The 12951-nt window shown below is 40.9% G+C and overlaps 1 protein-coding gene across 1 annotated transcript in view; it reads right to left on the reverse strand.

The window, feature by feature from the left end:
• Positions 1–1450: 1450 nt before the first annotated feature.
• pidd1 (p53-induced death domain protein 1) overlaps positions 1451–12951 on the reverse strand; it is a 52031-nt gene continuing 40530 nt past the window's right edge. Inside the window, 3 exon segments of the mRNA XM_052029704.1 lie at positions 1451–5640; positions 7445–7571; positions 10819–10891. Coding sequence (XP_051885664.1) covers positions 5403–5640; positions 7445–7571; positions 10819–10891 — 438 coding nt within the window. The 3' untranslated portion in view covers positions 1451–5402.

Below are 12951 nucleotides of genomic sequence, written 5' to 3' on the forward strand. Positions count from 1 at the left end.
ACTAGTTTGCAAATTCTCCTGCGGATAACTCAGTTCAATAACTTGTGGATATCTACAATGAAGTAGTTGGTGATTTGGTGGGCCTGTTATGAAATGCTAAGTAACTGTGGAGCTCCAACCTTGGACAAGCCATTCAGCAGAGCTTGCATCCCATTCTTCCAGTATTGGCATTGATGGCCCACTTCACTTCAGCACTGTTGAACCACCCATCATACAGCATCTGATCCAAAAATAAACTGGAGATACCCAATTCTGATGTAATTCAATGTTTCTCTCTCCACAGATGCTGCCGGACCTTTCTGGCCTTTCTCTGCATTCTACTTTATTTCAGATTTTCGGCAATTGCTCTGTTCTGTATCTCACAGTTACAGCATTAATTCTTTTTGTTTCTCTCCCCTGTTCTCTCTCTATTTTACACTACTTGCAGCCAGATTAACTGTCATTAACAAGCTTCACCACCTTCTCTCAGCAGACACCAATCTGCCTCATCCATTCTCACTTAGTATCCATCGTCTCATAGACAATCCCTTCCTTTTCCCTTTCCTGCATTCAAAACAAGCCTGTTTTCTGCATTTTTCCCAGTTCTGATAAAAGGTCATCGACATGGAACAGTAGTTCTGTGTTCTTCTCATCAGACACTGCCTGACCGCTGAGTATTCCCAGCATTCTGTGTTTTGAATACGACATCTGATGGTTGATCTTTCGCTTTTCATTACAATACCTTCAGAAAGCAGCCCATGTCCAAGTGCTACAGGGGAAGCTCAGACGTCTGCCATGCAAGTTTGACTGCTGTCAATATGGCTCTGTGTCTTGAGGATATCCCTGATCTCACCACTGTCTTTGTCATTGCTCCTCATGCAGGCAGTCTCAGTTGCTGTTCAAGGCAAGGCAGGCCAGGGCTGTGAAAGCTGGGTCTCTTGGCTCACAAGCTGGTCGACAGTTTTCCAGCAACTTTCTCACGGCTCTGAAGAAGCAGCAGGACGGGCAAAATCAGGTGGAAGACATGCAACAGGATTCGCATGAGTGATTGGTCGATGTTTGTGGATGCCTCACCATGTCTGGGTGAAGAAATGTCTCAATAATGGATTTATTTGGTTATTGTGGTTTAGTGGATGCTGTGCTAATTAGCAATGGAGGCTTGAGTGGCTGTTCCTACACATGTCAGTTATCTCAGGAGGACGGCAGTGTGCCCAATCTTTTTTCCATGATCTGAGGCAATGTTTCCATCCTGTAGACTTGTGGTTTCGGGAGGCCCATGTTGTGCTGTGTCTATTGGTGATATGCTCAGGCCCAAAACCATCTCTCCATCAGCAATCAGCTGTTGGTATCAACCACAACTAAACACACCAAAGCACTAGGAATCATGAAGGACACATTCTGTACAATTTCATACTTTTTAATTGCTAAAACAATTTTATATGAAGAATTTACATCTTAACTCATGCTCAGAATTTCATTTTATATTAATAATTCGAGTTCACATAAAACATTTAAAATAAAAAGCAAAGTGTAGATTAATTTCTATATCCAAATCATTTTCATCGATTGCTGTTGGAATATATGAATCGGGTATACCTGCTCCAGTAAGTTCTATTATCAGTGCCATCCAGACAAATGTCAACTGAACACACCAGACATTCAAGCATTGGGACTTGATGCTGAGGCAGAAGGCTGATCCCCAGAGGATATAGTTGAAGGGACATCTCGAGCTGATGTCAGCAAGTTCTTCCCCACTCAGTTATCTGCATTTCACATTGTCATTTAGAGTTACTTTTGGTGCTCCTCCACTGGGGAATTGGATTTAGTTAAACAATGTGAATGCATATAAGAGCCTCACCAGAGGAGACCATTTTGGATTAGAAAAGAGGGGGAAAATTGTGCTAGTGTTATGGGACAGAGAAAAGTCAGTTTTTAACTGTGAACTGGGAGAGAGTGGGAATGACACAGTATTCCTTGGAAGGATAAAGCATCAGTTTTCATTATTTGAAAATAAGAGACAATATTCTTGTGCTCTTCATCTTAGAATACATTAATTAATATCTATGCACTGTATGTAATTCATTGAACAAATCCACTGTTTAAAATAAATTAACATAAAATTGTTACTATATTTAAAAGGAAATACATTCACAAATTAAGTTTAATGCTCAGTGCGGTCCTTGAAGGAAATATTAATGATTTGTGCAAAATGTATTTTGAGATGCCATACACAAACACCCAGATTTATACATAAATAAACGAAGAGAAAGATTTAAAAACAAATAGCATGAAGCTTACTTCGTTTCAGCCTGGCAAAGCTAAGGTAATTTGCATTTGAACTTTAAAACCAAAAAAATGCTAAAATACACTAGTCAGGAAGTGTCCATCGAGAGAGGAAAAAAAGTTAAATTTTCACATCAAAATTGGAAAAGAACTTAGAGATGAACAAGTTTTAACCCACAGAGAGGAAGGAAAGATGGAGAGGAATAAAAAAAAGTAATTGAAAGAGTGAAAGGATAGGATGGCTTAAACAACAAAACAGATAATGGGGCAAGGCAAAGGAGAATGATATAGGAATGCAGCAAAACAGATGATAATATTAGAGGAGGTAGAAAAGGGAATAGCGGGATCCTAATCTGAAATTGTTGATCTCAACGAGGCAAAGAAACTGTACTGTGCCCAGTGACTACACGAAATTCTGTTCCATGAAGTTGCGTTGCATTTCATTGGAACAGTGTAGCAGACCAAATACATTGATGCCATAATCTAAGACCCCACCCACCTGGGACATTCTCTCTTCTCTCCTCTTCCATCGGGTAGAAGATACAGGAGCCTGAGGGTATGTACCACCAGACTTAAGGACAGCTTCTACCCCACTGTGATAAGACTATTGAACGATTCCCTTATACAATGAGATGGACTATGACCTCACGATCTACCTTGTTGTGACCTTGCACCTTATTGCACTGCACTTTCTCTGTAGCTGTGGCACTTTACTCTGTACTGTTATTGTTTTTACCTGTACTACATTAATGCATTCTGTACTAACTCAATGTAACTGCACTGTGTAATGAATTGACCTGTAAGATCGGTATGCAAACAAATTTTTCACTGTACCTCAGTACAAGTGACAATAATAAACCAACACCAATACAGAAATACAATTGGAAAAAAAAAATTAATATCGCGGCTCGAAGAGTCTTCAATTCTGACGTTACTGATGAAATATCAGCTCTTTTTCTCTTCTCATAAATGCTACCGACTTGCTGAGTTTTACAGCTTTTTTAAAAAATAATTTCCACCATTTACCTCTCTAAAAAAAATGTTCAGTAACAGTCATGCCAGATGGGACAGGGAGCAGAATGGCAGAATAAAGTGATTGGTGAATGCAAGACTGGAGTCACGTGAGTGAACTAAATGGAAGTTTTCCACCTTAATCTATGTTTGATCAAACTGATGTCGAGAAGGCAGCAATGTGAGCAGCAGGTACTAAATTGTAAGTAGCACAAGTACATTGACGTTCCCACCTGTAAAGTGTTGGAAGCCCTGGGAGTGGAGGAATGAAGGAGATAAAAGTGCAAGTGTTACATTTTATGTACTTGCATGAAAAGATGCCATGGGAAGGGGAGGTGGTGTTGGTGAAGATTGGGAAGGGGATCAGATGTCAAAGAGGGAATGGATCCTTAGTATTGCTGGAATAGGAAATGTGGGAAGCTGCTTTAGGTGATGGCATCATGCTGGATGAGTCAGGAAAGGTGGGGAATTATTTGTTGAATGTGGAGGTTGGCGGAGCGGGTCACGGTGGACCTTCTGTGTTTCTGGAATGGAGGGATGAAAGGATGAGGGCAGGTTTGTGAGCGAACTGACACAGACAAAGGCTCTGTTAACTATGGTGGAAGGATTACCATGTTCCAGATTCAGCCGTTTCAGAGGAGGATTCTGCTCCAGCCATTTGCACCTCCACTAGATTCATCTCTTGATTTTTGCCGTGCACCATCATCCATTCTCCCGTTTAAGAAATTTTGCTTTACACTCAATCACGTACTTTCCCTGTTGTTCATTCCTCCTCTCCCCCTTTTCTTTGCCACTTAAAAATTTATCTTTTCTCTTACTTTTACTAGCTCTGGTCGTGAATCCTGTTTCTCTCACATCAATGCTGCCCGACTCTGGTGAATACTTTCAGCATTTTCTACTGTTATTTCAGATTTTTGATCCCCATGGTATTTTACTTTTGTACATTGTAAATTATGCACAGACAATTAGAAATTACAAACATATCTGTAGCATACTGCATCCATCTAGAATGATGATGATTGCATACTATCATATTACTGGAAAGGAATACTCCATACTCCATGTCAGCATGTATAAGTGCAACTTCTAGATAAATAAATACTTGTTTTTTTTAAAGATTTATTCCTGCTTTTTTTCCCCTCCAAATGCCAACAGTTATAGCTTTCATAATACTATTTTTGTTGTTTGCAGTAAGCTCTTACACTGGTGGCTAAGTTTTTTGTGACAATGAAGAGGGCCAGTTGTCAATCACCCTCAGCAAGGGCACAAAGGTTGAAGAGAAATTCCCACTTGTGTAATCAGATGGGGAGGCTAACACTGCATAGGAATTGCAACTAGCAGTTTTAAAAATCCATCAAAGCAAAATCAACTCACTAACTTACGTATTTAGTTATTTTATATGGGCCTGCTAAACACTGGGGTACAAAACTGATCCAAACAATCCAATATTAATTCAATGGAAGCATTAACATGTCTCCTCCAATATAGGAAGACAGACACTGTCTAGTGTTGCAAACTTCTCTCCCCGGTTTCTTAGTGCCTTAAAGAATGGCACATAGCAACCTGATCTGCCAGAGCTCAGCAATATTAGGGAACTCACAAAGGAAAGGTTTGTGTGTCTAAATGGGAAAACACTGAGTTTCTCAGAATAAATCCACATGGGGAGCAAGAAGGGATTCAACTACCAGGCTCCAATGGAGTAAACCATTGATGGAGACTTAAGGTCAACAGCTTGTTCCAGTGCTGGAAGGTTCCATGAACAACTGCAGAGGGTGAGAAGTAGAGATAGTATGCTCCTCTTTGTAATACACAGTGAAATAAAAGGGCATCTCACACTAACTGAAATAATATTGTAAATTGCACATTGCTTCAAAATGTGTGTTCAATCTTGCAGTCTATATTTATGTAAAACACAAACCCAGGGAGTCTGTGAGTCTTGACCAGAAGCACACAGAGCATTCATTCTCCAACAGTATTGCCAAGAATTCACTGTGCCCCTTGACACCAACTGCCAGCAAAAATAAAAGTCTAATAAAACTCAAATAGGAATTAAAAACTCCCCATCTAGCCTCAAGTAACATCACCAAAGGTTCAAATGCATTTTCTCTGCTGGAGCAATGCCTTCAGGCTTACACCATTGCTATGGCTGAATCTTCATTGCTGCTTTCTTGGCTCAGTCCAACTCGATGAATAGACTCACGATATTTCTTCTTGCCAAGTTCAATAATACTATCTATTTCCTCAGCAATATCTTCACGATCACTCTCCTTCATTGCTTGAATGAGATGACTGATGCAACCTGAGACGTTTGCATTGCAGCGTGCCCAAGTAAAGAGCATCTCCAGGATTTGCTTATCCAGGTCGTCCCTAAAGGAAATGATGCAATGTTTTGGAAAGACAAGGACTGGTTTAGAACATAGAACTGGTTTAAATAACATTTCCTTTGCAGACATTTTCCAAGAAGGCTGAAGTTCTAACTTTATCTGGACTAAGTAACCATAGCACATTGGCTCAGTTCCCCATTGCACATGAGGGGGAGAGGCAAAAGAACAGATAACTTTTCAGCCACTTCTATGTTCCCCTTGCAGTTGGTTCAGATAGCATGGGCATTGTCCTACATAATCTAGAAGGACTGAAGATAAATGGCAAAATAATTAAAAAGTGTAACACCAGAAGACTTGTGATTGATAAGTATGCAAGCTTACCATGGACTCCTACTAACTTTAACAAATAAAGCAAGTTAAATACAGCAACTGGAAAAAATATCTCACTTTTCAAAAGATCACATTAATCACAAAAATAACTTCACGATAAAAATATCTTCATGGACTAGGTCAACGTAACATCAATAATTCCAATATACCTCGGGCAAAAGCAATGATTACAGCTTCCTCAAAGTTCTGGATTAAGTCAAGATCATCCTTGAATGGACGGCAGGCCAGCTGGCACTGTGGCGCAGTTGTCGGTGCTGCTGCCTCACAGCTCCAGGGATCTGGGTTTGATCCTGACCACATATATCTGCATGGAACTTGCATGTTCTTTCCATGACTCTATGGGTTTCTACTGAGTACTCCAGTTTCATCCCAAGGATATGCTGGTAAATTAACTGACTACTATAAATTATCCCTCAGTGTAGATCAGTGACAAAAGGAGAGCTGATGGACATATGAGAGAGAATAAGGCGCAGGCTCCAGTTAGAAAGAGGAATTAAATTGATGGGATTGCTCTGCTGGGAGCTAGCAGGATTTGGTGGGTTGAATGGCCTCCTTCCTTTGTCATAATAAGAAAGACCATGGACTGGCTAACAGGATAGCATCAGCATTCTTGTGGATCCTCACTTCATGTTACCCAGCAGGTAGACAAGGTCAACTGTGGCTTCCAATTTATCCACCTAAGATTTGTTATCTGAATACCAGGCAGTGATCATCTTGTTCTGTACAACTCAGCTATCACCATCTAAATTTAACTGAAAATTATATTCATTAAAGTTACTGATATATAGTAAGTATTATATCATCCAATATTTAGTTTACAACTGTCTATTGTTCCATAAATCCTCCATTTTCCTTCAATAACAACATGAACCAACACTTTCAATATGAGAGTGAAAGCTTCAACTGATGACGTACAGTACATGATACTAATGATATCCCATATCCCAAGGGATCCTCTTAGTTTTCCACTGGATACTGGATTAATTAACAAATCACCACACAAAGTGGCATCACACAAGCTCATTTTACATTGCTTTGTCACACCTGCTCCCAGTTAATGATCAGTGTGGAGAAAACTGTTAGATTTAGAAAATGGAGGGAAGTAAGGGGGAGTTAACTCGGCTGGTCCAAATGGAGGGACTGGACAATCCACATGCAGTGTTGCTGAACCTTTAGCCATTAGGGATGTATAGAAGTGAGGCAGTTAACACAAGCATTTCACAGTCAAACAAATACAAGCAACGGTGTAACAAAAAGCCTAAATGTGTAACTTGCTGAACTATGTGGGCTTTTTCTATGCTTATATTGATTACTAATATATAATGTAAAATCATAAACATGCATTATAATCTTTTGTTGCTGGTGTCCTTTGAATCAATCTGGACAACCATCACAGTATCAAGAACAATATGATAGGCAAACTGTTGTCATTTGCCATTAACAAACGTCTCCCTCACCTGTTATTGTATGCTATTCTTTCCAATTCTGAGTAGGTTAAACCAAGATTTATTCCAATATTCCGCCATTCTGACCCGATTCTTCTTGCGATACTCCAAAGATTAGCTTCAGTCAGGTAGCCAGTTTCTATCCAATGATAAGGTAAGAAACTATTTAGAACAACTTGCAACAAATCATGAAGCAGCGTGCGTGCCCTGTTCCTCTACGATCTCATGGAGTTGTATTCATATAGCACAGACAGGCTGGTCTGAACCACCATGTTAATGCTGATCATCACTTACCCATCTATACTAATCCCATTTACCAGCACTTGCTCCATACTTGCTATGCTTAGCAATTCAAGAGTGTCTAGATACTTAAATGTTCTGAGAGTACCTGCTTCCACCATCCCCTCAGGCAGTACTTTCCAGATTCCAACCACCCTCTGGGTAAAAAAAATCCTTCTTAGATCTCCTCTAAGCCTTTTATATCATGCCCTCTAGTTTCAGACACGTTGCTATGGAAAAAAAAATTCTTACTACCCCTCATAATTTTGTATTTCAAAATCTATCCGTCTATCTTTCAGATCTGTTTCTATCCCCTCTTCCAACTCTGAGCCAATAACGAAGAGTACAGTTCCAAAACATTGTGTAATTTTCAAGACTGAGTAATTTACTCCATGCTGGCAAATAGTAAATGTAATTTGTCATTAGAAGTGCAACAGGTCATATATGGGCACTGATGAAGGACAGTGGCCATAGTTACTTTGCCATTGGTCCATGTGCATGGAGGACAACGTCAGTAACAGTGTATTTTTGCTGACAGTTCAGGACCAACAGCTACAGCATGCAAAAGGCAAACAACCATGCATCTCCAACCAACATCACGTGTTCCTAAGACGAGATCTTCCACCTCCTCGAAACACACAAGAACACACACAGGAAGCCCTGCCAACGTCAACCTCTAATCATCCTGCGAGGTTACTTTCCAGAAAGTCTGTCAGATCAGGACCTAATCCCAGAATTGTACTCCCATTTTCCAATGGCATGATGTACTAATATAACTCTCTACAGAGACTACTTAAGAATGATCAAGATTATTTGGGGTGAACCTTTACTGATCTTCCCTTTGTGCATTTACTCATTGGAATTATAAGATCCAAGATAATGAAGGACGTCAGTATACAGATAAGGAGCTAGAGTCATACAGAACAGAAGCAGGCTTTTTAACCCATTGAGTCCACACAGGCCATCAAACTTTTGAAGTAATTCGAAGTAATTCTACAGTGATCCCATTTTATTCTCCCTGGATTCCCATCAACTCCCCTTAGATTCTAACACTCGCCTACTTATTAGGGCAATTTACAGTGACCAATTAACTTACCAATCCACATCTAAATTACTATATAATTTAATAATAGAAATTAAAGATGCCCTGCAAATTCAGTTTTAGTTAAAGACTCCTACTCCACAAGAAGCATGTACTATATTTATAAATAGTAAGACCCAAGCGGTGAGCTGAAATGATATTTTCTGACTCACATCTCATGAGACCATGAGCTGACACTGACGTAACACACCAAGCAATAAATGACAAAAGCATTCTTGGCATGGCTGATCTATCTTTGGCTTTTACCATACAGTGTCAAAAATCTATCAAATGCAAATATCAATCTATACATTTAGATTCTTCAGGGTTATTTGTCAACACTTGTGTTCACTGTCCATTCAAATGGGTTTGTATCATGGTTTATTATTGATTACCATTTTGTTCCTTCCACATAAACATTGTTCAAGATAGCAACATGTTGGGGGAGAGAGGGAGGGAGAGAGAGAGAGGGAGGGAGAGGGAGGACAAAATATAAATACCATTCTAGACAACACTTGACTTCCAATACAAATCAGAGGTCTGCCAATCCTTTGGCACATGATGTGATGCATAGAATGAATGTGATGCAATGAATGCATTTATTTTCTGAGGGCATGCCAATGCAAAGTTTTACTGTGCACAGGGCTGTTATGCCTTCCATGTCTGACACATTCAGAGGCTTCTCCCTAATTTCTTCTACCATTGCAAAGGAAAGCAGTCAGGGTCTGGATCAGGGCTTTCGATGAAGGGGTGGTGTGTGTTGTAAATCAGGACCAGTGGGGTGGGTTGGGGCTAAAGAAATTTGGTTTGTCCCCTTTGACTCTTACCAACTTTTACTGATGCACCATAGAAAGCATCCCATCTGGATGTATCACGGCTTGGTACAGCAACTGCTCTGCCCAGGACTGCAAGAAGCTGCAGAGAGTTGTGGACACAGCCCAGCGCATCACAGACACCGGCCTCCCCTCCTCTTCCATCAGGTAGAAGATACAGGAGCCTGAGGGCACGTACCACCAGACTTAAGAACAGCTTCTGCCCCACTGTGATAAGACTATTGAACGGTTCCCTTATACAATGAGATGGACTATGACCTCACGATCTACCTTGTTGTGACCTTGCACCTTATTGCACTGCACTTTCTCTGTAGCTGTGACACTTTACTCTGTACTGTTATTGTTTTTACCTGTACTACATCAATGCACTCTGTACTAACTAAATGTAACTGCACTGTGTAATGAATTGACCTGTATGATCCGTTTGTAAGACAAGCTTTTCACTGTACCTCGGTACAAGTGACAATAATAAACCAATACCAATACCAATAAAGATAAGTGGGCTGGTGAAGCTGGGATAGTCTGAAGGATGGGATGAGAGGAGGGAGATTACAATTAAGAAAAGGGGAAGGGGCTTGGAATGTGGAGGGTTTGGAGTCAGTTTCTGGATGGGGCACTGCTGGGGATCAAGATGGAGAGTACCCCGAGGGACAAATTTTCACTTCAAATTGATCTAAATGAAGTGGGTATTGAAGCCATGAATAAAAATCACAGATGTGGCATCCTTGTGGACTGTGCATATCCAGGCACTTCCAGGTTTTTGCACATCAGATGCCACAAAGGACTAGGAGGGAAAATCATGGACTTTGATATGTACGCAGTGAGTCATTAATTTCACCTATCGATTGAATTACCAATAAAGTGCAGCATGTAACAATAGAGTTTCTAGGCCAGATTCTGTTTAAAAAGAACATGTATGTTTACCCACTGGAGAAGAAAGAAAAGGCACAAAGACATCCACAGGCAACATTTACTATTGCCATTGAGATGTTAATGTGGAATAGAATGAGAAATATCAGAACCCACGTTTCTGCCGTAGTAAAGCTTTTTCTAAGGCAAAGTTCCTTGTTCTGAGAATTCTGGGTGCTGACCAACATTGGGAAGCAGAAGTACAGAACAGGGTCCATAGCCCAATACTTTGACAAGCACAAAAAATACCAAAGTATTAACATTTGGAAGTAATATAGTCTCACCTTCATCACCTAGATTTAATGGTGGATAAGATGATTCCTTTCTTGACTCATTTTGAAGTCTTGATTTCTGTTTCTAAAGAAAGTAAATCAGCCTTTTAAAATAAAAACAAACTTAAAATGGAATAACAAGAAAATGGACTCTGGGCAAAGAGATGTGTTGTGAGCAATTGACAGAATTAGAAAGTTACGACGCCACCCTCCACTCCAAGATGTAATCTAGGTTAGCACTTTGATGCAGTGGTGAGGAAGTGCTGCACCATCATGTCCCATCCTCAGAATGCAATGTTAGTTCAAGGATCTGTTTCACTATTAGTGTTAGAGATAATGCATAAACACCATGGCCTAGTAATTAATCTACAGTGCCATATTACTCCATCACTGTGGATGACTTTAAGTCATGCACCACACGCTTGAAAATTCAGCGGTGCCTGAGACCAATGACAAAGGGAAGGGTTTGGGGAACTGGAAGTGAATTGGGGTGGAAGCGGGAGTGAGGTAAGGATCAGCTGCTAATGATTGGTGGTGTTGGGGCCTACAGTCATTGGCTGTCAGTTAATGGGGTGGATCATAAAGGGGCCTGTGAATGGCAGGTGGTGGAGGGATGTTGGGACCATGAGGACTGTGTTGGGAGGAGCGCATGTGGATTAGTAAATTAGTTATTGCCTTGAGCCAGGTTCCCAGCGCAGGATGGGACCTGCTCAGGAGAGCTCTCTTTAAATTGCACAGCTACAGAAAAAGCAGAGCTACCAAAACTTAGTTGGATTGACCCAAAGACAGGATATTTCAGGACCTCATGGGACCAATTTCTCCTAAACACACTCTAAATGAGCACTGCACAGGAATCAGAATCAGGTTTATTATCACTGACATACGTCATGAAATTTGTTGTTTTGTGGCAGTACAGTGCAAGACATAAAAATTACTATAAGTTACCAAAATAGTGCTAAAGAAGAGTAACGAGGTAGTGTTCATGGGTTCATAGACCGTTTAGAAATCTGATGGCGGAGGGGAAGAAACTGTTCCTGAAATTTTGAGTGTGGGTCTTCAGGCTCTTGTACCTCCTTCCTGATGGCAGTAATGAGAAGAGGGCATGACATCATCACATGCATGTCCAGTGCAGAAAACAGGTAATTACAATTAGTGGCAGGAAGTGCCCAGTGGAATTTCTGGAGTTCTGTGAATTGACTCAGTTACCATTGTAAATGCATTTCACTCGGGAAAAAAATCATTTTAGATATATGTGTCACTGACCAAAAATAAAAGTGCTGTGTGATTGGAATTCTAGGCATGTATTTGGCAGTGTGGAGGAGCAGAGGGATCTGGGGGTTCATATTCACAGTTCATTGAAAGTTGCCTCACAGGTGGAAAGAGCAGTTAAGAAGGCCTATGGGATGTTGGCTTTCATAAATTGCAGGATTGAGTTTAAGAGCCGTGAGGTGATGATGCAGTTTTACAAAACTCTAGTTAGGCCACACTTAGAGTACTGTGTTCAGTTCTGGTTGCCTCATTATAGGAAGGATGTGGAGGCGTTGGAGAGGATGCAGAGGAGATTTACCAGGATGCTGCCTGGATTAGAGAGTATTGAATATGAGGAGAGGCTTAAGGTGCTAGGGCTTTATTCACTGGAAAGGAGGAGGATGAGAGGAGACGTGATAGAGGTATATAAAATACTGAGAGGAATAGATAGAGTAGACAGTCAGCGCCTCCTTCCCAGGGCACCAATGCTCAAGACGAGAGGGCATGGCTTTAAGGTTATGGGTGGGAGGTTCAGGGGAGATGTCAGGGGGAGGTTTTTCACCCAGAGAGTGGTTGGTGCATGGAATGCACTGCCTAGGGTGGTGGTGGAGGCAGATACATTGAACAGGTTCAAGAGCTTGTTGGATAGGCATAGGGAGGAGTGTGGGATGGGGGGATATACGGGAGGAAGGGGTTAGGTAGTGTGAGGGTGGTTTGATGGACGGCACAACATGGTGGGCCGAAGGGCCTGTTTTGTGCTGTATGGTTCTATGGTATAGGACTGGTTGAAGAAAATTGTGTGCAGTCTAGCATTTTGCCTAATTATACTCTCAGCCACCTCACAAAACAGTAACTCTGACCATCCACTGCATTTGGCAAACTTCGCCAATGCACTTT

This window comes from Pristis pectinata, chromosome 14 (genome assembly GCF_009764475.1).
Source record: "Pristis pectinata isolate sPriPec2 chromosome 14, sPriPec2.1.pri, whole genome shotgun sequence".
NCBI classification, from domain to species: Eukaryota; Metazoa; Chordata; class Chondrichthyes; order Rhinopristiformes; family Pristidae; genus Pristis; species Pristis pectinata.